The sequence below is a fragment of the Gouania willdenowi genome, chromosome 7, assembly GCF_900634775.1.
Source record: "Gouania willdenowi chromosome 7, fGouWil2.1, whole genome shotgun sequence".
NCBI classification, from domain to species: Eukaryota; Metazoa; Chordata; class Actinopteri; order Blenniiformes; family Gobiesocidae; genus Gouania; species Gouania willdenowi.
In genome coordinates this window covers 31502489-31529885 of record NC_041050.1, presented here as the reverse complement: position 1 = coordinate 31529885, position 27397 = coordinate 31502489, and the positions used below count along the sequence as shown (strand labels likewise).

At 37.5% G+C, this 27397-nt stretch overlaps 2 protein-coding genes across 3 annotated transcripts in view; both read left to right on the top strand.

The window, feature by feature from the left end:
• Nucleotides 1-19976, top strand: part of LOC114466786 (potassium voltage-gated channel subfamily C member 4-like) — a 31529-nt gene extending 11553 nt beyond the window's left edge. The window contains exons 3-5 of one of the 2 annotated variants that reach the window (XM_028452513.1): nucleotides 9840-10776; nucleotides 13055-13231; nucleotides 18772-19976. In XM_028452513.1, the coding sequence (XP_028308314.1) occupies nucleotides 9840-10776; nucleotides 13055-13231; nucleotides 18772-18839 (1182 nt within the window). In that variant the 3' untranslated portion in view covers nucleotides 18840-19976. The remainder of the gene's footprint in view (nucleotides 1-9839; nucleotides 10777-13054; nucleotides 13232-18771) is intronic. The other variant, XM_028452514.1, reaches the window with a different exon arrangement.
• Nucleotides 19977-23936: 3960 nt separating this feature from the next.
• LOC114466932 (sortilin-like) overlaps nucleotides 23937-27397 on the top strand; it is a 20887-nt gene continuing 17426 nt past the window's right edge. The window contains exon 1 of the mRNA XM_028452808.1: nucleotides 23937-24029. Coding sequence (XP_028308609.1) covers nucleotides 23937-24029 — 93 coding nt within the window. The remainder of the gene's footprint in view (nucleotides 24030-27397) is intronic.

Genomic DNA, 27397 nt, shown 5'->3' with positions numbered 1-27397 from the left:
GGCCGCCATGCCGCTAGGGGGTTGTGGGTGTGTGTTGTTACAAATGAGCATTAAAAAGCCCTCGTTCATCTTCCGGTCACAGAAAACAGTGTTTTATGTTTTTAAGCATCTTAAAATGTAATTTATTTCTGGATTATTACTTACCTACTGTACCTAACCATGTGTGTTTTGTTGGATACAAACATTAAAACAATGGTTTCAAGATGTGAACTTTATTTTTCAATATAAACATAGGAAACTCGTGAACAAAGTATAAATGTGTATCGAGCGGACTGTTGACCACTCCGGTCAACAGTTACGCCAGGGGCGAGGGGGCCCCCGATCTCGCCGTAGAGCAGAGAGTTGGGAGCGGGACAGCGCTGTAAAACTTGTTTTAAACATAACGTCATGTCTTCTCCTGCATGTTGGTCATTTTTTACTGTTAACGAAACACACACACACAAACACACTGTGGGCATAGAGATGAGGCAGAGTAGCGATAATAACAGTAAACACACACTTTTTGTCTGTGATTGACTCCGTTTGGTGGTGTTTCACGTGCTGCAGCCATGAAAGGAAATAATTGGCACTTTTATTAGTCCGTCTCGGTTCTCTCTTTGACTCAGTCCACTGTAAAAACAACTCTCGTATCGCTCCGCAAAAAGTTGAAACACGGCGGTGTTGACTGGAAAAGGCAGTGTCCGGTGCTGAGGTTTGGAGCTGACCAATAATAGCCCTTATGTTCCACGTCGCCTCGACGCCTAGTCGCGATTTTTGGGAGGAGCACGTCAGGTTACGGGGAGGGACTACGCCTACGTAGAGTGCTACGTGCATCTACGGCGTAAATTTTAAGCAGAACCATGTATCAGGCTTTAGAGTCTTCTTGCAGGTCTTTATCGAAGAGATTCGCCCAAACTTCCCTCACATTTTACAATGTAGAAAAACTTTCCTGAATGACTCAAGTTGTGGCATCAACAGCAAAATCATAAAGAGTGACCCCCAATTACCTCAGGGCTTCACTCAAAGGCTCATTCCATGACTCATAGGACATCGTCGGGTCTCAGAATGAGGTATCAGTTATCAGGAAAACCTCTGTCATTTGTCAGACCGAACGGACTCATGACTCAGCAAAACCTCCATCAAATGAAATGGCCTCACTTGTCTCACCAAGCGCCGTCAAATGGCACAGCCTCAGGCTTCAAAATGAAAGTCATCAGACTCAACGGCCTCAGCATTCCATAAAACACGACATGATGTTGTATTTTGAAGAAACCAGAAATACAGATGATGTCATCAATATGTGCTGCTTCAGATACAAGAGCAAGTTGAAAGCTGTTGTTTTCTATTTATTTTTAAAAGATATATCAATGTTTCATTTAAGTATGTATTTATTAGTCAAACTTTTAGTCAAAAAAATAAAAGGAACGAAGTTTGTCATTTGTACTTTCGATTCCTTCACAATAAAACGCCATGTTGTGTTTTATGTTCTCAGGCTGTTGAGTCTGATGACTTTTATTTTGAAACCTGAGGCTTTGCCTGATACTTGATACCTGAGGCGGTGCACAAATAAAAACAACAGTTGTTTACTTTCTATCCGTCCGACCTTTTTGCTAAATTCTGCCTCCTTTACACTACAAGCCACAGACTGGCAGACAGAAGGATATTACTAGTGGCTGCAGCTGTACCTAAGTGTATTCCATCTTTGTCATTTTTTTTCTGCGCTTCCTGTTTCATGACTCCATGAAATATAAATGTCTGAGAATGAAACATGTTGGACTCCAAGAAAAGACTCCACTGATAGGCTAAGTAGTAAAGATGAATCCTCAGCTATAAATCAAAATGACGTAAATCTTAAGAAAGTCTCCAGCAGCTGATTTTTTGTGACAGCTTTCAGTGCTGGTTTCGTGTTTTATGCCACTTAACCGTGTGTGTTGCTGAACAGCTGCAGGTGGTGACTGTGATGGGACTCCTCAGCTGCTACACGCTAATACACTGCCTGCTGTTTGTTGTGCTCCCAGTTTCACTCCCTTCTGCTCTGGTTTTCCCAGCTGAGACCAGGTTGAGCTCCCGCTGGGGTTTTCAGCTAATTTCATATTGACTCTTGAGGTTTTGCTGGTCATGCGTACCGAGAGCTAAAAGCAAAAGCAAGGCTAGTCACGATATTTTTTAAGCTCTCTAAAGAGTCGGCAAATAAAAGAACATCAAACATCCATTGATTTAGATACATGCAATGTGCAATGGTCATTGTACAAGCCACAAACATGTTGTACAAACAACTAGCATCCATGTACAAATATGGACGTTCATTATATATGGCAGGGGCATTAAACTCGTTTTAGTTCAGGGGCCAAATAAGGAGCAGTTTCATTTCAAGTGGGCCCTTGATTTTATGCGGGAAAAGGAGAAATTTCAACATTATTGTGCCATAGTTTGCACTTCTACGTATACAGAAAACACAAAATATGAAAGAAACCGACAATATCCAAGCAATAAGTTATAGTGATTACCTTTACTTGATTTTGTGACTGTAATTAGGGGAAATGCTATGTAATTATTGGAGGCAAAGTGAAGGGTTTTGCAAGAATTTTTTCTCGACAGTTTAACATTAAAATGACTGCCATCATGTTGAAATAAACATTAGGAAAACTGTGAGCCCCTGCAAATATTTTTGAGTTTCATTCACACAATGATTCAAGCTTTCTCTGTAATTTATATTGTCTCCTGTGGCCGAATTGGATGCTCCAGAGGGTCGGATTTGGCCTGCGGGCCTTGAGTTTGACACGTTATATACGGGGACTATTTTGATTCGGCCGTCCAGACTCACATTGCAAAAAATGGAATACATATCGGATTTCGGACCACGCATGAAATTGACCTGGGTTGGATTTGAAAAAATCGGAATTGTGCTGTTCAGACTGTCTTTAATAGAACGGACACGGGTCACATATGGGCAAAAAGATCAGATTTGAATCGTACTTGCCTGCAGTGTGAACGTAGCCTTCAATTGTGTAACATCAAAAGACCATTAGGAAAACACTTTGATTGTAAAAAAAATAACCATAACCACTGCAATACAGTGTGGCTTTCAAATGTTAATGTTTTCACTACACACAATATTGTGGCTTGCCATTGTGTGAGGCCCTAAACTCACCACTCTGACATCTTTAGTGACCACAATATTTACTGTCTAACACACAATAATGATAAAAAGCGGAGAGAACAGAGCCTACAGCAGACAGTGTGACGTCAGCAGGACAGTGTTGTGTTGCTGCAGGTCTTTATAAACAGAACAAATTCTCTTTATTAATATGCCAAGTCTGTTCTCCTCACTCCCTGCAGACTTTAATGTGATGGACTTGTCCCGTATATATTTATATAGGCAGAAGCTGGTTGCTGAGTGCAGTAAGCCCCAGGGGTCAAAGTTGAGCCGTTCTCACGGGGTGTCATGTCCATTCTCCTGTTTATCTCTAAAGTGCATTCATGATAAGGCTGCATGTCGCTTTAAGCTTCTGGTTATATGAATAAAATGTCTTCACTTTTGGATTATTTTACCTGCTGTGATGAATTAAGCACTAATACAGTGACTCAGTATTCACCTTTAGGAGGACACACACTGGGACATTGGACAAAGTGACCAAACGCAGCGTATTACGTAGTGCTTATAACCAGGTGTGACTAATGCTAGCATGATCAGTATTAGAAAGTATTTCCACCTCTGTGAATTTGTCGCTTTTTAAAGATGGAGGAGGTGTCGGTAATTAATTTATTGCCTGGTAAGAAGCATTTCTGTAACAATCAGACTTTCATTCCAAGCAGGTTCATTTCATAATATGTTACAACACAACTGGGTAGGAGGTGTGAGTTTATCATATTTAACATGCCTTAACCCTTTAACACCTGTAATATTAACATCTCCGCCTGGGGTTTTTTTGTGCTTATTTTGTCTAAAATGGTCAGTAAATGTCCTATGAGGAAGTGCTTTTTCCCTTTTTTCACAACACTTTAGATTTCCAATAATTATCTTTTCTTTTTTTTTTTTTTTTACAATTTATTTCATTCTACCAGTGTAATATCAGTTTATAATGAAGAAAAATACAAAAACAAAAAGGCATTTTTTAGAGATTTAGTAGGAAGAAAATAATGAAAGCTCAAATGAATAACAGATTTTTTTCAACAAATATATAAAATCTAGATTGTACAGAACTATTTACAATTACATTTTTTGTTTCATTTTTCTAAATGTGCAAAAACAGGCCATTTTATGGCAACTGTAACAATCACAAGCCAAAGTGATTTCTTCGCAGGCTTTCTACGGAGGAGGGGACAAGATTAGCGTAATGTTTTAGGTTATCAGTAAAGCGCAACATCTTAGCTTTTAGAAACAGTTGGAATTTTCCAATAGAGCGACTTTTAACAGAGTTACGTTAATTTTAATGTGTGTACCAGGATGTGTATAAGGCGACGCTGTAGGTGTTAAAGGGTTAACATAAGGAAGGACTGGGTCTGAGCATTCTTTGGTTGACCTTTTCATGCACACCATTACTGGCTCTCTCTGCGTCACAGTAAGCAACACCAACAAGTGGCAATACAATTGAATTTGGTTGATATTATAGAGTGAGGATGGATGAATGAGTGTTAGGAGGGAATCAGTGAGAGGGGGAATTTAAAATATTCTGGATCACTTCTTGTGAAACCTGCACCAGAAAACACTGAACCTCAAAGGAGTATGAGAAAAACGGAGCGACTTTGATACTGCTTTCTCCCATTGACCGATGTTACCCCTGGTGCAGGAAAACACCAAACTTCTGCAGCCTCCTGCGGGCGCAATTCGGCATCTAGCCAAAAACAAACCACATATTCGGACTCGGGAGAACAAAACGCGTCCGCTGGTACCACCTTTTTTACACGATTGAGTGTTTCGCCTCTAGCGGACGTAGTCCTAACTCTGCCTGGGAATAATGCACATAATCAGACTCGGGAAAACCAGATTTTTCCGCTAACACCTCGTTTGACTAGATCCGAGTATTTTTTGGATTTTTCTCAAGTTTTTGAGGCGATTGAGTGTTTCGCGTGTTTGGTGGCCATCTTGAAAAATGGCCGCCATATTGAATGTTTGAGTGGCCAACGCCTTTTTCCAAATTAGCGGCCCTTAGAGAGTATCTGTGCCAAATTTCAGGCTTTTATACCAAAGTGAACGATTCTCTTGAAATATGCAAAGAATCTGCTGCGCTAATATTCCATGAATCAGTGATTGATTGCTCAACCTTGCGGACTGGAAGTGTGTCTCTGTGTAGTGAAACTGAATTGTGTGCAGTGAATCTGAATTTGAGAAGCAGAAAAATATTCATTTTTTGGAATGTACAATTTCAAGTTACTAATTCTATTTCAAAGCAGTAAATTAAATTCCAAGTTGTTACTTTTAAATTCATTACCAACTATTGAAATGCAGTTTCTAGTGGCACAAATCTCAGTCCATACAAAACATGATTATCTTTATGTGAGTACCCCCACTTTAGTCTGAAACAAGCTACCTTAGCATAGTTGGAAACGAGCCTACTTACACGCAGAACTGTGGCCTGTAATTTGACACCAGCCTCATTGGTCTTTCTAGTTGCTGACATGTCTGCACGTTTACATGTTTGCAGGTTATCATGAAATCAGCTTAGCTAACCTAATTCACACAGTGTTTACACAGCAGAAATCTCCCTTTTCTCTTTATAAGAGTTAAACGTATGAAACATGGAAATCTCTCAAACTGGTTTGGGTTTTTGACGTTCTATTAAAAATGACTGACGTCTGTCGAGAGGTTGAAGCCCAGGAACTTCCAGCTGGTATCGAGCTGGGAGTGTGAAAGGGGGGCTCCCGCTCAAACACCTCACATGTTACATCCTGTCGATGCCATTTCCTGCTGGCAGATAAAATGAAGTGATTGATGAACTCTGCTTCACAGAGATGGTAGTCACTTGTATGTTGTATTTGTATTTGAATGGAACTTCTATGACATTAAATACTGGTCTTAGTGTATCAAAAGTTATAATAAGGGCACAGGGTACTGTATTGTTAATTTTACAAATTAATCCATGCCACTGCAGTTAATCCTGATAAATAACACATTTTCAAATGTATTGAACTAACATGGAACAAGTAACATCATATTTCATAATAAATCAAAAATCAAAAACTATTTACCTAATTTAAAAGTGCAGAAGTCAAAAATACAGGAAATAACAAAGCATTGTTTGCAATCTGTTCCAAAAAAGTTTAAAAAAATATTTTTTTAAGTCACCTATTGAAAGTTTGTTTATTTTTCCGCTTCATGTGAAATACATGCCGACGTCAATCATTATTTTTGTACTTTAGTTTCATGTTACATTTTGTTCCCGGTCGCATCGTATCTAATGCAGTCTCTTTTCATGTCTGCTGCATTTTTAGGCTTCTCATTATTACTTTCTTTGTGTGTAGCAGTTTTTGTTCAGTGTTAATGATCTTTATTGTCAGTGAAGAAAGTCATTTAAGAAGACTAGCATGAAGTTGAAAATGTCCTCCTGTTGGTCGCGCCTCACTTGTCATGTCTCCACTCCCCACCAGGGGGGCGCGCCACACACTTTGACAAGCACTGATTTATTCCCTATTTACTATTTGTGAGTTCTCACTATCAGTGAATTCTCTCCCACAAACAATTTGACTTTGTGCATTTAACAGAATTGTGTGTCTGTGGTAGAGCTGGGCGATATATCGAGATTCAAGATGTATCAACTTTTCTATTTTAGCGATATGAAAATTTTCGCGATTTATCTATTTTTTTATTTAATTTAATTTCAAAACACTTGTTTTATGAGTTGCTGCTTTTGCTACTTCCCAGAACAGCATGTAAAGCTTAGTTAGACGGATTGATGAGTGCGTCCTTCTAACCCAGACCTTCCACACTACAGAACTCACTCACATGTGCTGTCCCTTACAGGTGAAAAAGTCAATGTGGCACATATTGTACAGCATCAGCAAATTTAACTCAGAATTGTCTTTATGTTATGGTCAGACTTCATTTGAAATAATATTATCGATTTGAGAAAAAATATTGAGATATGAGTTTTGGTCCATATCGCCCAGCCCTAGACTCTGGCTTGGTGTTTTAACAAACTATATACGCTGCGAACTGATGAGCACTACTTGAACATTTCTCGCGTGTACTCACTTTCCCCTTTGTGACTTCAGCTAGTTATGAGCAACAGTCTGAGAGTTGAAGCTAATGGCGAGTGGACAATAATGGAATATGTTTTGCAAACATGAATAAATCACAAAAGACACCTTTATTTTCCCAGCTTTGTTTCAGAATCTTTTCATAAGAGTGTCTTATCAGACCAAAGCTTCGCAGTCTCAGTTTTTAGATACAGTCACAAGAAAAAGCAGCTCCTCGTCCACTCATCTGCTTTGGTTGTGTGTTTATTGATGTTTTTTGTCCCAGTGAGTGTTATCCATGAACAGTGTACCTGTGATGCTGTGAGCTCTCCAAAGCTGAAGAAGCTTGAACATTGGAGCTGGGCGATATGGACCAAAACTCATCTCAAAATGTTTTCTCCAAATGGCGATATATAACATACTGTAAATCTTCATATTATTTATGATATAAGTTAGGGGTAAATTTGCTCATGCAAAATGCCACACAGGCACATTTATTAACAAAAAGCTGCACAATATGTGTTGTGTTTGTCTTTTTCTCCAATAAGGGACAGCACATGTGAGTGAGTTCAGAGGTTTAGGGGAAGGTCTGGGTTAAGGAGCCCTCAGCAATTCATCGAACTGTGCTTTTCATGCTTTTCTGAGAAGTAGCAAAGACAGCGACTCCTGAAATGAGTGTTTTAATATAAAAAAAGCTATAATATATAGCATCGCCTATATCGATATAGGCAATGTCGTAATTTTCTATATCGCCAAAATAGAAAACTTAGAATTTACATTTTTTCAGTGATATGAATGTGCATTACGTGTTCACTGGTGCACTAATAAAGAATTGAAATATTAGTATTTTTGTGGTTGATTATGTATATTAACAACCAAACCCCAGTTATTCCTGTCCTTGTAAAATGAGCACCGTGAAGAGCTGTTATTCATGTTGTGTGTCCATCCATTAGTTTATCTCCGGTCATTTCTTGTTTGTCCTCACTGAACCCAACACCACAAGGCTGAACAAAAAAGAAGATGGCCTAACATCGGCAGGTCATGGGCACATATTTATCCAGCTGTACCATGGAGTGGTTCGCGGGGCTCTACAATTTGTCAAGGCATTAGTAAACAATAAAGCCAGATCGAGCATGAGTGGGCGCACAGTATGAACACAAGCACACAGAGGCACAGCCATTGTGCAGGTGAATAACAGGCAGCTGCTTTGTTCACTTTACCTCTCCAGGGCTTGGATTGTTTTATGAGTTTTTGCTAACAGCAATTTAAAATGAATCTGCCAGTTTGTGAAAGGTTTCAGATGGTGATCAAAAGAGAAAACGGCTTTGAATACATTTCTCTCCTTTTGATACATTTTCAGTTCCTGCATGAGCTCCTTTGTGCTGCCATATTTTATTTGAGTCTTTATTAGAGGCTCATTTATCAAATCTTTCCTCCTCTCTCTCAAATTCATCACACTATCAGTACCAATTACTTCACTAATAAAGTAACTATTTGACTTTACTGATTACATTTGTCAATAGATAATGAGTTCGTGACCTTTGTGTTACATACAGTATGTTCATTGCATATGTTCTAATGCAGTTGTTCTCAAACTTCTTTGGCACAAATACCCCTGTTCTCTCACTTTTGAATCCAAGTACCCCGCCTTTGTCCGACTATAACATTTTGCTCAGATATCTATGAAAAAACAACAACTATAGAGCATAATGATGAAATGAATAAGTGGTGACACATTTTAAAGAATCTAATTTTGTAAACAAGTGGAAAGAAACAGTATCTAGTGTCTCCCGAATAGATTTATTTCTATTGTTTTTATCATTTCCTGTCACTTTTCAGTTCATGTTCTAATCAAAATCATTTCTGTCATCATTTTGTGTGTTTTTGTTTGTGTTTTTGGTGTCATGTTGTTGTTGTTGTTTGTCTGTTCTTTTTATTATTCAGTGTATTTTTTTTATTTTGTGTGTTTTTGTTGTCATTTTTGTGTGTTGTTGTTATCATTTAAATTATTCTCTGTCAGTGTGTGTGTTTTTGGTGATGTTTGGTTGTTCCTTACACCGTTTTACATTTTTCTCTGTTATTTTTGTGTGTTTTGTAGTGATCTTGTGTGTTTTTTCTCATTTAGTGCGTCTTTGTTGTCGTTTAGTGTGTTGCTGCTAATGGTAAGTATTTTTCTCTCTTAGTGCATGTGTTTTTAGTGTAATTTTGTGTATTTTGTTGTTGTTTGTCTGTTCTTTTTATTATTCAGTATATATCTTTCTCTTATTTTGTGTGTTTTTATTGTCGTTTTTGTGAGTTGCTGGTAACATTTTGTATTATTATCTTTTTCAACTAAAGATAAACAGTAAAAAATCTCATATTTTTAATGCTTTCATTTGTTAACTTTCCTCTCTCTGTCTCTCTCAAGTACCCCCTGTTGTGCCATTGTGTACACCTAGGGGTACACGTACCTCCATTTGAGAATTACCGCTATATGTGATAGTAGTTTACACGAGGAGCGGATAATGTATTTATTGAATTCTAATTGCCTGATTCATTTTTTTGGCAATAATTTAATGTACACTATTAACAATTGAATAAATAAAAAACATGCTGTGTGACTAATAAACATAAGGTTGTTTGAAATCCCAACCATTGCCTGTTGATGGGGATTCACTAATGGTGATTGTCTTTGTCTTTTCCAGGGAGTGGCCCTCGCCTCGCTCTTCTTCATCCTGCTGTCCATCACCACCTTCTGCCTGGAGACACATGAAGCTTTCAATGATCTGCAGACCCGCACAGAGCTGCGCGTCACAGGCAACGTTACAGAGGAAGTAACGAAAACGGAGATGGTGACCAAGCCCATTCTCACTGTAGTGGAGGGTGTCTGTGTGGTCTGGTTCACTTTTGAGTTTCTGGTACGCATCATCTGCTGTCCAGATAAAGTGGTCTTCATTAAGAATACTCTCAACATCATTGACTTTGTGGCCATTCTGCCATTCTACCTGGAGATGGGTCTGAGAGGTCTCTCATCCAAAGCTGCCAATGATGTGTTGGGATTTCTCCGAGTGGTGCGGTTTGTCCGGATCCTCCGGATCTTCAAGCTGACGCGACACTTTGTGGGGCTGCGTGTCCTTGGTCACACGCTGAGGGCCAGTGTCAATGAATTCCTGCTGCTCATTATCTTCCTGGCCTTGGGTGTTCTCATCTTCGCCACCATGATTTACTACGCTGAACGCATCGGAGCCCAGCCCGATGACCCCACCGGATCCAACCACACACACTTCAAGAACATCCCTATCAGCTTCTGGTGGGCTGTGGTTACCATGACAACCTTGGGCTACGGAGACATGTATCCACAGACATGGTTGGGTATGATGGTCGGGGCGTTGTGTGCGCTGGCTGGCGTGCTCACCATCGCCATGCCTGTTCCTGTCATCGTCAATAACTTCGGGATGTACTACTCACTGGCGATGGCGAAACAGAAGCTGCCGAAAAAGAAAAAGAAGCACAACCCAAACCCAGATGCGCCGACGGACTCGGTCTCATTTGGGATATCTGAAAATAATTCCCACAGAGACAGCACTCAGAGTGACACTTGTCCGCTGGCTGCAGAGGAGAATGTCCACAGGAGCCGCTCAGGTCAGACCACATTTACTATTTCTAGGGTCTGGATGTGCAGGTAGACTTGTTTGCACTGGATTTCTACTGATCAGTTTACAATACTTTAGAACAGGGGTCACCAAACTTTCTGAAACTGTGATCTACTTCATAGGTACTGTGAAGTCTGAAGGGCTGCCAGTTAGAAAGAGGTTCTTAAATGTTACACTTTCATAGTTACACTTTAATTAGAGGGTAAGATAATAAGAAAGGCTAGCAGACACTTAAAAAAATAGGAAATGTTTAAGTTTCAACATGCAACACTTTATCTCTCCTAATTTACTCAATTGTTTCATTTTCTACATTACAGTAAATAGAAAATCCCCATTTTGCTATTTTACTAGCTACTAACAAACAACTTTTAACTCATCGTAAAACATGTAAAATTTGTAAAATCCACCATGCTTTTTAATTTTTTAAAATTTATTTATATCATATTATTATATATAACATACCACAACCCATACAACAAATCTGCAGCATGTGAAAACATTTCTCCCAATGTGTCAACGAAAATAAACATTTAAAGCTGTGTCAAAACTAAAACTTTATCACGTGCAGCAGTATTCAACTCTACTAACAACTACATCTGTCGTCTGTATTTATCTTTGTGAGTTTCAATCCTGGAAAGTTAATCAGATTTTAGATGGAGCTCATTAGTAATAGAGCTCCTGAGGGCCCGTCACATGGTCCATGAGTGCTACCTGTTGCCCACGGGCACCTTGTTGGTGACCCCAGCTTTAGAAGTACAAAGATAAAAGCCCTTATTTTAAGCAGTGCATCACGCAAGGCATAAGTACCAGATAAGTTCTATTGGCGGGTTCTATTGTGTTAAGGATTGCACCCACATCTTTCAGCTGGAACAAACCCCTATTTATTCAGGGGCCTGACAGGAGCGGTGGAAAGGGAGCCGGCAGAGGTCCTCAGTAAGAGCTTAGTGGAGAAAAAGTGTTGTGCATCTGATATTCACAGATTCCATTTTCTTGCATCAATATCTCACAATAAAAAGGGGTACAAACACTTTGATTGCACCTCTTTGTGTTCAGTTTAACACAGAGAATAAGCTGTTGTCTTCATTAGAATCCGTCTGCTGAGCTCAAATGACGCATTGATGTCAACGAGCTGCAGATCAAGTGTGAAGTGGGCAGGGACCGTCTACAAAGTGCAATATTGAAAGGAAAATGCAACAATAAAATCAATAATCCCACTGTACTTTAATATAATGTTCTGGAAATAATGTGTAAACTGTTTAAGAGGTTGTACTGATTACAGCACAACAGATATTTTAGTGAGAAATGCTTTTGTGAAATCTTAATGAATATTTATTTGTAAATAATTCTGTAATATTAATGATAATTATTATTGTAATGATGCTTTTTATTTAAAATCACCTTTCAGGCCATCCAAGGACACTTAACAATAAAAAACAAGAATAATAAGAAACAGTGCATAATAGTACAGTGATTCATCTGATTTGTGCGTTAGGCTGATATTAACACCTGTCTGTCAAATGTGAGAGTGTGTTCTCCATAGTAAAAAATACATTTCATAACTCTATGTGATAAAACCTAATGAAATGATTTTGAAATATTATTTTTTATTATTTTCTGTTAATCACTAGTATGGCGATTGTGTGATCTGCACCGGACCCTGCCTGAGATATAAACCACTTTTCCACCCATGGAAGTAGGGTCCTAAAACTTTAATGGAAACTTCTTTAATGATTTTTTCTATCAAATATTTATTTGATCTTTGATACTGAATGTTTTGAAAGGCAGATGTGGCATTGCATACAGTGTATGCGAGTAGAATATGTTTTTAATAAATTATCATTTTCGTCATGAAATATTTCACTGGCACCTAAATCACGTTAAATGTGATTATGTCAACTTACTTTTCTACTATTGATTGATTAATCGAAATCAACCTTCCTGCTGTTACACAAATATATACTGCAGTGCATACATTGTCTCATAAACTACAACAAGAAAACATCTTATGGCTGATGATTGTATTATTTATGAGGTTTTAAAGTACACATGTTTTATCGTAATGGCATCAACCATCCAACCCCTTACGTCCAATGTTGATCAATAATTTTAGTGGCACCGAGCCAAATGGTAGCATCAAGTCCTGCTTCGTTTTAGTTTTTAGGTTTTGAAGGACTTACCTGTAAACTGAGCTCACTACACCTCATAATATTCCATTCAAAAATACATTTTTAGTGACATCACTGTCTTTGTTGGTGTCTTCCTGTCAGATTCCAAACAGAACGGGGATGCAAACGTGGCGCTCTCAGAGGAGGAAGGCTGCAGCTTGACCCAGCCGCTGTCCCCCAGTGAGAAGTGGTCCCTGCGCTGCACCCGAGGGAGAGACAAAAATAAGAAAGAGAGCACCCGCTTCCTCCTGACCCCTGGTGACCCCGGCGTCTGTACCGGTAACATATACGCACTCCTCTCTGTCAACAGTCCACACTGAGTCACTATCCTTCACTCAAGCTCATTTTCTATGAAAAAAAATGTTAATTAACCTTAGTAAGTACAACTGTGTATTCTCACATTCAAGAAGGTTGAAATAAACAATAATGGAAATGACTTCAACATCTTCACAATAAACCAGAAAGTATTTTAAAGCTGAAAGAAGACGGTATCAGGGTTTATTTGCATGCTTCATCTTTTAGCTGGTGGGCACATGACATCATGACGAGGGTGCGGGTGAGACGCCAAAAACGGCCTTACTAAACAATAGAGAAGCAAGAAATATTTGATTCTTTTGCACAGAAAGAACTTTAGGCGACACTTTACTTGAAGTTTTATACATAAGGCTGACATTATTATAACATGACACCTGTCATTAGCATGCATAAGGTGTCATAAAGGCTGCCTAACCCTAACCCCGAACCCTACCTAACCCTAACCCCACTAGATCCCTCCACCTAACCCCAAAAAAATGTCAACATAGCTCCAAAGATGTCATCATTTAGCAAAAGGCGTCATAATTTAGTGAATGACACTTAATGACAGCTTAATGACACCTTATTCATGCTAATAACAGCGTATTGTCAGCCTTATGTATAACACTTCAAGTTAAGTGTTACTTAAGTGTATTATTACTATTCTGAATTATGTGACTACATATTTTATGACATTTTATGTCATGAGTAGTAACAATTTTTACTTTTTTAAATAAAGGTTACTTTTTTTAAACTGATTTTGTTGAAATTTTGCTGCATTCAGTGGGTGAGGGGGGTTCATATATAAAATATGTATATACAAATATTTTATCATGATAATTAAAGGGATGGAATTTTTCCTGAAACTTAGGAAAATCAGCGGTGTCCATACTTTTTCTTTTAACCTCCCCTTAACAGAGTTAACAATAAATGCACAATAAGGGACTGTAGAGAGGTAACATGTGCTCGATTGACACATCTATAGGATTCAGATATGAGTGAGGTGAGTATATTTGTTTCCCTATTGTTAATATTAGACAGTGTGGATGGTTCATACATTAATCCATTTCTGCACGTTGTCATTTTTGGATGATGTGCATCTTGGCTGTTATGTGTAAACAAACCCAAGTGAAGGTGTTCTCCTGCTAAACTGCATTTCACTGAGCTGTATTTCACTATCAGGGCTCATTAGCACATCACCGCCAGGGGAAAAAAAAAAAAAAAACACAACAACACATAAAGGAGCACTTACTGCAGCTTGGCTCCTTTGAGAGTATGTTTGTCCATAACAGGGAAATTGTGTTTGAACATGTTTCCTGAAAGCCTTATCAAAGCATGTTGAATTATTCTGGTTGGTGCGTGATAGAATATTTGTCCAAGGACGGAGTAGAGGGGGAAATTTACAAAGCAGCCATCTGCCCTTTTTGTCTCAATGAAAAAGACACACAGAGAAGAATAGTCGCCGGCTTTCATTCATGCAAAGCTTCTAATAATACATTAAAAAATCATGTAGTCAACTCTTGAGATTGTGGTGCAAGATTTATTCTGATGTCAGGCTAAAAAAAAAGAAAATCTGAGAAAAACCAGAGCCCCTGAAAACTGAATCTAGGAGACAGAAAGGATGGCGTTAATTCAATTGTGAGCTCTGCATCTGGTGAGTCTGAACATGATGACTGTGTCTATTACAGAGGAGACATCACACATACACAACACATTTTACTACATTATCTGCAATAAGGCTCAAGTGGACCTCCAGTGTGTATCAACAACATTTTCAATAGTTGAATTCAAAACTCCAGCTAAATAACTGCTTCAGTAATTGCAGCCATTCAGGCTGATAGCAACAAACAGTAGCTCTGCCCATCAGGGACTGGGATGGGTGGTTCCCAGGTTACAGGTTGTAAGGTGTGGGTAATATTTCACCAGGGAGAAAGGGCAGACGGATGCGGCTCTGAAGATGCAGAGATGGCTATCAGTGGCAGGAAATGGGAGCTCTCCCTGCAGCCAGAAGAAAAGGCTACTGGAGTAATCAAAGATGTCACATGGAGCCCCGTGATAGTGTCAGGAAACGCTGTCACTATTTATAAACATAAAAATTGTCCAAATCTCCCTGTGATTACAGCTAGTACATAATGAGTGATGCAGTGTAGCTAAAAGCTAACAGAAGCTCCAATCAGCATCCTTATTCAGTAGTGACCCCTCAGGATTATCACCACTAATAGTTTTTCTTTAAGCATTTTGCACTCCACTACATGTACTTACAAGTGTACACTCTGTGTACTCAAACGGTCCGTCTCATAAAAGTGCATTAAATATGTACTAAATTAATTTTTTTTTTTACTTCCATCACATCAGATTTTTTCAACTACCTCAGACCTATTCATAGATATAACATTTATTATACGTTTCTATGGACTTTTCATTATGAGAACACTAAATATGTAGTATTTCCCAAAATGAGGGCCAAAATTAAATATTTGTGTTGAAAGTATTACAACCGTTATTAATTGCAGAATTCATTTTAATGCGTAATTATATTTGGAAGGAGGACAGTTTTAAAGAACAAAAATTCTCTTGTACACCTTGTATATTTTGCAAGATAAGAAATCCAGGCCTTCACTGAAATTTCCCTAAAATGTACGCGATTGGTAGGGCGTCATTATATGTAAAACATATTTTCCCTTTATTTTGAAGGAGGCTTAGATCTATTAGGTATTATTGAAAAAGCATTATAATATGTCATGATTACAGTATATACGGGGCGACCGTGGCTCAGGTGGTAGAGGGTTGTCTTCTGATCGAGAGGTTGGGGGTTCGATCCCAGTACCTGACTCTGTGTCGAAGTGTCCTTGGGCAAGACACTGAACCCTAAGTTGCTCCCAGTGGTCGACTAGCGCCTTGCATGGCAGTCCTGTCCCACTGGTGTGTGAATGTGAGAGTGATTGGGTGAATGAGCTGATATGTAAAGCGCTTTGGGACTGCTTCAGTGTGGTGATAAAGCGCTATATAAAATCTAGTCCATTTACCATTTACCATATAAAAAAAATATGTGGTTACAATGGGAGTCATAAGGCAAATTTGGTCACGAGGTTACTAAGTGTCAGTATGATGCATATCTCATTTTTTAGACATTTCCAATAAGTAGGACTTTGGAATTAATCTAATAAATATGTAAAAACAAGAGATGTCCCGATACAACTTTTTCACTTCCGATACGACACCGATATTGCATCCTTGCGTATTGGCAGATATCGATCCAATGCGATATCATCACAAATCATACATACTTTATTACTTATTTTGTAGTGTGGAGTGTTAGAAAAGGCTTGATCAAGTTGATGTTCCTCAAACAGAGAACAATAGTCAGCAACTGTAGAGATGAGAAAAACTGACCCATTTATTATTAACCAATTGGTTAACATACCTTTTAACCTTCAACATAATATCTACATTATCTACAATTGAATAAATATACTATAATATATATTGGAGGTGTTAGATGCAGTCCGATAAAATCTGATATTCGTTTTCTGGCTGATATCGGACCGATATCGATATCAATATCGGGACACCTCTAATAAAAACAATTAAAAAAGAAACACCCAAAATGTCACTATTGGTCACAAAGATGCTCCTAGGGTTAAACAACAGTTTCCGGTGAGCTAGATGATAAATCAGTTGCAGTATAAAAACACATTTATTTAATTACATGCTATTTTGGTTGAATTTTGAACAATCTGTATTTTTGCTTCCTCAGAATGAACAAAATACTGTATGAGCGTCTTCATCTGTTCTTCTGCTCGTGTTAATTGTTAATTCAATAGCTTGAGGCCGACATCATTCATCACTGTTTCCAAAAACAGTTTTGCTCCCACTCGATCTGTTCTATAAATCAGTGATTCTCAACCCTTTCAGCCCGCGACCCCCAAAAATAAAGGTGTCAGGGACCAGCAGAGATGTACAGAGTAGTGATATATTCTACTCAAGTAGATGTACTGTTAAAATTGTACTCAAGTACAAGTACAAATACAAGTCATACATAAAATACTCAAGTACAAGTAAAAAGTAGCTCAATTTAATAGTACTCAAAGTAAAAGTTACTTTCACCCCAACATTTATTTTTGGTAATAAATCTTGTCAAGGTTCCCTTGCATACAGTAAACATCTATTATATAAACATAAAAAGTAAGAGAGCAAATCTTGCACAATTGTAACTTAATTGGTACTTTCCACAGAGGCATTTGTATAAAATAAAATGTTTGGCAAAATGTATAATTCATTTTTAAAATAAAGTAAAACCAATAAATAATATTATCAGGCTCTAAGTATACAGTAGCTACATTCATGAACATTTATAAAACTGTGAAAAATAACCGGCATTCATTGCTGTTTTACATTTAATCTGATTGGTCGGTTATGATGTGATGCATTTGATTGTTGTGTGGTCATTTAATTTTTTGTAGTTTCAAAATGTCTGTTGATCCTTTTTAAACAAAAAAAACATATAATTTACTAAGTAACGGTTGGGTGCACAAATGTAACCAATTACTTCTTTTAGAATATTCCTAAGTACAGGTAAAATGACTGTTTGAAAAATATACCCATAAAAGCAACTCAATTACAGCAACGTGTATAATCTGTTACTTTCACCTTTGGAGAACGGGGACCCCCACTGTACCTGAAGGTGGTTGAACACAGACATGAACATTGAAGAATAGTCACATGGAGACAGGGGAATCTATAAGGGGGAATAAAGGGAGAGATTTTTTCGGTTTCCACCCATAAAGTCAGTAAAATTATGGTCCATTGTTCTATGAATCTGTGATAACCACATTTATTTATTTATCTGAATAATGTCCACTGTTATCCAGGAAGTTTAGTATCATTTGTGCCCTAGTATATAGTCATCTTAAAGATGTAAATCCTTGTTTTAATCAGAAATAAAATGATTTTAAAGATGTGGAATAGGTGGTTAAATGGGGTTTAAAAACCACGGAAATGTTTACAGACAGAAAAAGTGGTAAAAAAAGGGTTCAAAGTATGTCACTATTGGAGCAATTAGTTTAAACTGGCAAGTAATGTAGTTAAATTGGAAAAAAACAAGCATGATATATGGTGAAAAGAAGTTAAAAGTGACAGTAATGGGTCAACATATGCAACATTAGGTGGGAAAAGTGTTGAAAAGGGTTTATAAATGCCAAAAATGTCTTGAAAGTTGAAAAAATGTGCAAAAAGGCATTGAAATTTGATGGAGAAGTAGCAGAAAATGGGAGTAATGTAGCAATAATGCATTAAAAGTAGCAAAAATATGACAAGAAAATGTGATGAAAATAGGTTAAAATATGGCAAGTTTGTGTAGTTGAAGAAAAAAGGTAAAAATAAGCAAAAATGGGCTCAAATTGTTCAAAGAATCTTCTTAGTTAATTGAAGGCATCTGGAGACCCCCTCCTAGTGTCTCACAACCCCAAATTCCCCAAAGAACTCATGCTATAAGTCACTATATCGCTGTCTTTCTTCCCCCACAGAGAGCTGCAAAGACATCCTCGCTGCCACTGGAAACTATGCTCAACCAGAGGTCACCACTCTGACCTGACACCCATTGGCTATGAAGCGGAGCGTGATAAACACTTTTTTCAGGTGGTTTCCAACAATGGTTTTCATGGAGTTTCTTCTTCCCTCCTAAATGATCGGAGGACTGGACTATTTTAAATTCTGCATTCATTTGTTTGTCTTCTTTTCATAGCTCTAAAGGCTTGTGGTAAAGCATATTTGCAACTTATAATCATGTATTCTAACATGTTACAGGTTTGCATGGATTGCATGATCAAGCATCTTCTGAACGAATGGAAAAAACTTCCCTTTATTTACATTTTGGACTACATTTCTGATCTGAGTTGATAAACATAATGTTATGATTGGGAAGCTCAAGGTTTCTTCATTAAGACACATGTTCAAACACTAAAGTAAAGTTTTGAATTAGCGATCATTAAATTTGCACAACCCAGATGGATGTTAATGATTGGTGTTGGGGTAACACATACTGTAGTACAGTGGTTCCCAATCTTTTTGGTCTCGTGTACCCCCTTTGCATTTTGATCAAATCATGTGTACCTCCTCTTCACATCATAAGCACCCTCTTCATAATTTCATATGCTTTTTCATTTATGGAACAGTCCTAAACCCCTAACTGTATCTCATTGGTTCACAACATTGGTTCCCTTAGGCTTAATCTATAAATTTAAAACAATGAGTGGAATTTACAAAAAAACCCAAATACAATGTAACTTTTATGTGATTACTAACAGGAAGTAAATACAGTCTCCTATGTAAAATGTAGCTAATTATTGTCTCTTATAGTCAGAAATGTGTTAATACTGCCTCTACAGCATTGAATAATCCTGTTTTAGTATTTTATTAAGCAATAGTACTGTTAGTTTGTTGTGAATTTGTACAAAAAATAGCCTCAAAAGGAACCAGGATCATCAACACCAATTACTTTAAAATGATTAAATCTTTCCGAGTACCCCCTGCAATGTGCTCCTGTACCCCTAGGGGTACACGTACCCCTGTTTGGGAACCACTGCTGTAGTAGTTGTGTGTGTCGCAGAGCTCCGGGTGGTCACACACCGCCACGTTTATTTTCTCCACTACGCTAAAATGGGTGAAAAGACCGTTGTCCGCGTTGACTAAGGAATCCGCGCGAAACATTCTCTGCAGGATAATATTTTCCACTCAATCAAATGACGAATGTCACGGAAAATGGGAGCGTGCGTGCCGCGGCCAACGCTCAACGGGAGAAGAATTTTCCTCTACCACGTCTATCCCACTGAATTTATATATAATCTGGCCTCATTCTGTGTGAACGCAGCATAAGACCTCACTCTACTTTCAATGTTTACTTTCTACTCCGTTACCCGCTGGGTCTTTTCTATGGAAGCCCGTTTCCGCCACAAAAAAAAAAAAAAATCACCAAGGAAAGTCATAATTATGGGAAACAAAGTCATAATTATGAGTTAGTAAAGTCATAATTATGAGATAGAAAGTCATAATTATGAGAAAAAAGTCATAATTATGAGATACTTAAACACATTTATAGTAGCTTTTTCATGTGGTGAGCTGACGCTGATAAGACTATCAAAGACTACTTTAGACGGGGCTTTACAAATGATGAAATACTTTGTTTGCTTGCACATTCACATAGAAATATGCTGAGTAAACGCAACCTTGAAAAGATACTAAGCAAAGAGAGACTCTGGCGTCAAAAGGATAAAGCTGATGTGGCTGAAGTAGCATGGTTTATTGAACAACAAATGGAGATTCCTGGTCAGTACCATGGGTACAGATGGATTTACCAAAACATTTTCTTTCTCATAATTATGACTTTGTTTCCCATAATTTTTCCATACTTTTCCCCCCTCGCCGCAATTCCAGAATTGTGACGATTATTGCATTTTGATGATAAATGTGCCCTGGTCATTCATACAGCAGTCACATTGCAAATATCAGATACGTATCAGATTTAGGACCACTTATAGAAAGTAGCCTGGGTCGGATTTAAAAAAAAAAATGCAATTTGTGTTGTTCAAACTGTGTTTAACAGATCAGATGCAGTTTGCATATGGGCAAAAAAAATTAGATATGGGTCACATTTTCCTGCTGGAACAATATGTCCCTCTAATCCTATTGTGACCCAACACACATTACAGCAGATATGAGACTAGATGGTTGGATAAAGAAATTCTATCACAACAAAGTTATTGGTTAACTTATTTAAACTCATGAAGCTGTAAATAAACAAAGATACAGAGTGTTGTTTCAATGCACTTGCAATCTGGCCCTTTTGCCTATACAATTTATGTATATGATTTGTTTTTTTAGTGAAATAATTCAAATTTAAATTAATTCATTAAAAAATCTTGCAAAATTACAAACATTTGCTTTCCTTTCCTGATTTGAGACGCGTTGAACAAATTGATTTCCATGATGTTCTTCTACATGTTCCACTTTTCTATATGTTTCAAATTCTCTTCTCAGCTATAGCATTTACATTTTTTTTTAAAAAAACATATAAGTTTCTGAAACTCTATAAGTAAATAAAACACTAGTAAATTAAAGAGCGTTATCGTAATTTCCAAGTAATGTTGATGTAATCAAATAAAAAATGGGTTTTATTTGTAATATGAATGTCAAACACTTGCGATAGCCGTTTTATTCTGTTCGCACAGCTTGGATTCATGATAAAGCAGCCCTGTCACTTTAATCAGATAAAATACAAATCTAAGTGATTCATGTTTTAATTTCCTTTGATTCTTATTGTTACATCTGATCAAAGCTAAACACTTGTAGAATAGTTAATGTATGGAAATTTGGGATTTACGCATATTTTTAAGCATTTCTTTTAAAGGTCATTTATGTGTTTTCAGTGATTGTTTGTTGTTGGTGACATTTACTAGTAATTGGAGCTCAAGCCACTTTTTTTAGTTATTTAAATTCAAGTCTTTTAAACTTGTCGAAGTGCTTGTAATGAACATAGGGATGACTTTGGTTTGACTTTGGTCGCCAGATGTTGCAGCTCTGCTTTGTGATAGAAGCCACACTGAAGCACACAAACATTCTGCGCAGACACTTGAATGAAGCTCACAGGCTGTTTTGTAAATCCTTGTACAATAGGAGTTTCACAAAAGAAGGAAATCAATGGAGAACCATTGTCATTGTTTTCCATTAGCCATATATACAATGGATGCATTATTACTGGTTGAGACCGGACCAAATGTAGTCTGTATTAGATACATGGCAGATTTTCAATATATTGGTTAAAAAAACACAAAAAAACAGCATTCTGTGCAACGCCATCAGTTCCACTTGTGCCTCATGTGGAGTAATGGAGTGTGTGCAGTAATCAGATTTGTTTCTTAACACTTCTGTCTGTCTTGGGATTTATAGAATCCTCTCTGAAGGTTTTCATAGAAGCAAGAGCAGCAGAAGTGTATGATATTTAACATGATCCTCATGGTGGACAATAGTGGCCTTATGTTTAATAAACCAAGAGGAAACTCATTCTGTTTAGGATTTGTGTTCATGAATGTGTAGAAGCACAGCTTTCTATTTGTAGCACAGTGCAACTTTGTGTCTGTTTCTCTTCTGTAAAAAAAACAAAAACAACCTCTCTGTACACATTATAAAGTCCATTTAAAACAAAAGATGGCAGATGGACATTTTGTTAGTTCACCTTTGCAGAGACGCGTCATGTTTTTCTTGTTTTCATACACAGTAGATGTGAGAGAGAAGCACACAGCAAGTTGTTTCATAGTTGCTGATTATGGATTGTAAACGTTACTGTTATTTTAACACAAACTGTTCTAAAATGTGTGTGTGTGTGCATTTGTTTAATGTGGCAGGGGTGGACTGGCCATCTGGCATATATTGTCCCAGTGGGCCACCAACCCGAAATGGGACGGTCGAGTCCGCTACATGTTTTTTTTTTTAGTTTGTGTTTTTTTTATGTGGCACACAATAGTGAAAAAGGGCAAAACATGGCAAATAAATAGTGAAAAAGGGCAAAAATGTGGAACAAAAAGAGGTCAAATGGAGGGAAAAAGGAATTTATTGGGCCAAAGTTAACTTATTTGGATGAAAAGTGGCCTAAAAAATTTAAGAAAGGACAAAAATTGGATAAAAGTGTCAAAAAGAAGTTGCAAAAATGGACAAAAAATAGGGAAAAAGGGATTTTTATTGGCAAAAGGTAGCTAATTCTAAAAAAAGTCTCAGAACTTTTGAAAGGGGCAAAAATAGGACAAAGGAAGTTGCAAAAAAGGCCAAAGGAAATAGGTAAAAAGGGGTTAAAAGGTTTCGCCTTTTAAGGTTTTCTGGGGGAATAATAATTATAATTAAGACATCAAAAGCCACATGTTGGTGTCGCTGATCATGTAGTGGGTTGGTCTGGACACAAAATGCCAGGGCTGAATTTTCGTCCCAGTCCACCCCTGAATGTAGGCATGTTTTTCTATGCATAAATGCAAATAAAGTCCATTTCTCCTCCTGGTGTTCAAGATAAATTGACCCTTTGTTTGATTTTCGTTTGCCATTCACTGCTGGATTTAAGTCTAGTGCACAGTGTGCTGCTACTTTGTCTTCTGTCATGTAAAGGCTATTTATAGATCAACCAGCAGACTACACCTACACGTGTCGTGCATGGTCTGCTGGTTCTCACCAAGCCCTCTCAAAGTGGTGTAACGACAGTCACAAGCTGTGCTGCAGACTCCCCTGTGCCGCACGTGGTTATATATCGGAGGTGTGGATGACACATGGAGCACGTCTCCATGGAGACTTGTTATGACAGGCAACGCTAATTACAGCCTGCATGTCTTCATCTTCCTCTCCTTCGGTTTCTCAGTCTCAATCCGTCTCACACACACACGCACACACACACACACACACACACACACACACACACACACACACACACACACACCACACACACACCACACACACACACACACAGTGCAGCTTTATGATGACTATTTGGCGTTGCCAATGAAAATATATAATTTGATGAGCTGGGATGTTTTATGTTGTGGTAATGGAGGGAGGAGAGAGTGGGTCTAATCCATTATTAGCAATTGAATTAAAATGGCATCATGGGCTGCAGCACAATAGGCCACTTTCAATATTGAAGACCCTGAGGTACCCTATGACTGGGATGAAACAGATGATGGAGAGTATAAGCATGTACAGAGAAAACATGCACGCCTCCTCTCACACTAACAAGTTATATGAGCGTCGTGTGCGCCCTGAAAGAAATACACCCAAATTATTATTTTTTCCAGGGTTTTAATATTAATCCACGTATCGGCTGCTTTCCAAGAAATTCACTATCTCAAACTGGTAATATACAATATAAATATTGATTTTTTTTTAAAAACTCAATAAGTCAATAAGTAAAGACAATTCTAGCTTCAATTTGCCTAATGAAAAATGCTACACAGGCACATGTATTACAGTAACAAACAGCTGCACAATTTGTGCCTCTTTTGGATTTTCCTCCTATATAAGGGACAGCACGTGTGAGTGAGTTCTGCAGTGTGGCAGGGTTAGGGAAAAGTCTGGGTTTTGACGCACTCAGTGACTGTGCTTTTCATGCTGTTCTGAAAAGTAGCAACTCCAAAAATTTGTATTTTAATACAAAATAAGCTATACAATAAAAATACATCAATATAGGTAATATTGTAATTTTCTGTATCGCCAACATGGAAAACTGGAAATATCTTGAATCTTGATATCACCTCTGTCTTCATATCAAATTTCATTAAAATCATTTTATGGTCTTTTTGTAAAACTGTAATCAGGCTGCTGTTAGCCCGCTATGCTACTGTCCATCAGCTCCAACTTACAGAAACCAGTTTATATAAATTATTGTCTGTCCAGAGTGCAATCAGACATGAACAAACTTAATGTGGTGGTTTAGGACTACATCATAGTAGTTAACATATTAATTTCAGAATCTAATGTTTACGCTCACAGCTAAGTGGGAATATTTTATACGAAAAGATTCGCAATTTACATGTATTCACAACTGCGTGTTTGGAAGGGTTTTTGATAAAATTTCACGATTTACCAGTTTATTTATTTATTTATTTATTTCAGGGAGACAGTATTTTATGTCTGCAATGATTTATTGAATTAATATTACCATCCTGATCGAAAATTATTCTGAATACCTAATTTGAGAAGCTGTACATTATTAAGGCTGCAGTGGTGTAGTGACGTACACGGGCCAATACCATGTAAGACAATCACAGTCTCACACATAAATTTACCCCCACGGCCAAATTAGAGACTCCTTCGCGCCACAAAACAATGTTTTTTAAACTTTTACATCAGACAAGAAAAAGTCTATTTTTAACCATTCATTTTCCATACTTCCATACTCCTCTGGGACTGAAACGCTTTGATCCTTATCATTTATTGGTTATTTGTAAAGCAAATAACCTCTGTTTATTGCTTTACAAATAAACACACTAACGTAATTGTGTGTAAAAAGAAATACATTAAAAAAAAAAAAATCATCTCCCAATAATCCTATTACCAGACTATACCTCACCTGTTCAACACTCTTACTCAAAGTCAAGCCACTATTTATTTCTATAGGTACTAAAGGTAATTGTCACCATAGAAATAACGCCCCAATTAATTCCACATTGTGCTCAGTGGAGGTAACTCCATATGCTTCAGTTTGACCGAAGAGCATATTTTGATGACTCTATCAACACAAAGCAGCCTTAAGGCTTGTAGTGGATGGTTAGCCCACACCTGAATATCTCCATTAGTTTGACAGCATCACTCACCCAGGGCCTCAGAAGAGTGATGACTGACAGATGTGCTGTGTGCGTGTGTGTGCGTGTGTGTGTGTGTGTGTGTGTGTGTGTGTGTGAGCTCAGTAGAGCAGACGGAGAGGGAAAGAAAGCTGTCAAGGCCTGTTCTGTCAATCCTGATCACTGTCTTTTATTGTTTCCCCCTGTCTGGTGTTTCATTTTCTCCCTCTTCTCCGCTGAAGGTTGTCATGACGATATTGAACACGGTTTCCATGGAGAGTGGCTCAGCCGGAGTCATTGCTCCATTTGATGATCTCTTGTGATTCTGTGAAGAGGGAGCTTTGCCTCTGCTGGTTGGATGATAAAGTTTTTCTCATTTTACGTAGTACGTGATTCAGATTGAGATATAATGTAATTATTATTATATTATAACATCATATATATATATTTACATAATAAACTTGAAGTTTTATACATAATTACACTGTCATTATTATGACATGACACCTGACATTACCTCTAACATTAATAAGGTGTCATTAAGCATCATTAGTTACCTTAACCCCTAACCAGGGTTGGGGTCAATTACATTTTTCAGTTACAGTTACATTTTCAACTACCCATGTTCACACATATTACAATTCAATTATAATTCTAGTGAGCAGCATTTTTTCCAATTACAATTACATTAAAATCATTTTTTATCCTCGGAAAGTCAATAACAATTACACGCTTAAGTGCTTAAATTAAAATTACAATTAATCACAGTAACTGAACCTGAAATAACTAACCTAATAAAAGTTAACCTTCCTCTTGTGTTAGCTTTCTGTTAGCAACTCTTATGATAACAGGTCCTAAATCAGCTGTAAAGTACACTAAAAACAAATATCTATCATCTATCATATCTATTGTTTACCTTGTTAGGCTTCCTAATCAATGAAAATATAGGTTTTAATATTTTTGAGTGTTTGTCTGAGCCTTTTTTCTGTCAATATATCTCTCAATTTCAATGTTTTTCAATTGTAAAATGTGAAAGCTTGATATGAAACACATTTTGATAATTGTTAACGTGTAGAACTGTACATAAACTGTAACATGGTTCCCCAGTATTGCAGTGAATTATAATTGACAATTTTGTATAGAATTTTCATGGAAATTACAGTTACAAAGTCAATTATCTAAACTCAATTACAATTTAATTACGATTATGACAGCAACAGATTTTTAAAATTGCAGTTACAATTATAATTATGCCATAATTGTAATTAATTGTCTTTTTAAAAAAAAATTGTAATAAATTATCAATTACGCAATTACAACTATAATTGACGTTAACTCTGCCCCTAACCTTAATCATAACCCCTAACCAGTGACGTGCAGTCAGGGTAGGCAAGGTAGGCAGTGCCTACCCAAGGGTGAATTGATATTTTGATTATTTGTTTTAATTATAATATAATCATAAATTATTTATTTTTCCATTTCCAATAGCCAACAGTACCTATAAGTTTGAAAGTGTGCTTTTCATAACCCAAATGACTAAACAGAGCTATTTCCTGATACGGCAGAGACGCTGCACAGTCTCACTCTGCTGTAGGCAGGAGGAGGCCACACCCACTCCCAAAAGCACATTGCTGCTCTGCCTCTGTTTCCATAGTGTGTATCTATGTGTTTGCGCAGTGAGTTCCCTAAGATGAAAACCATTTAGGTAAAAAGGCAGCTCTCTACGGTGCCTTTGGAAGTAACCGCGCTATGCTAAATGCTATACGTACGTTTACAGTGCATTGGTGAATTGATACAGCGTGGTCGCTGCTGCTACGTTCTCTAGCTAGTGGGCCCTAGC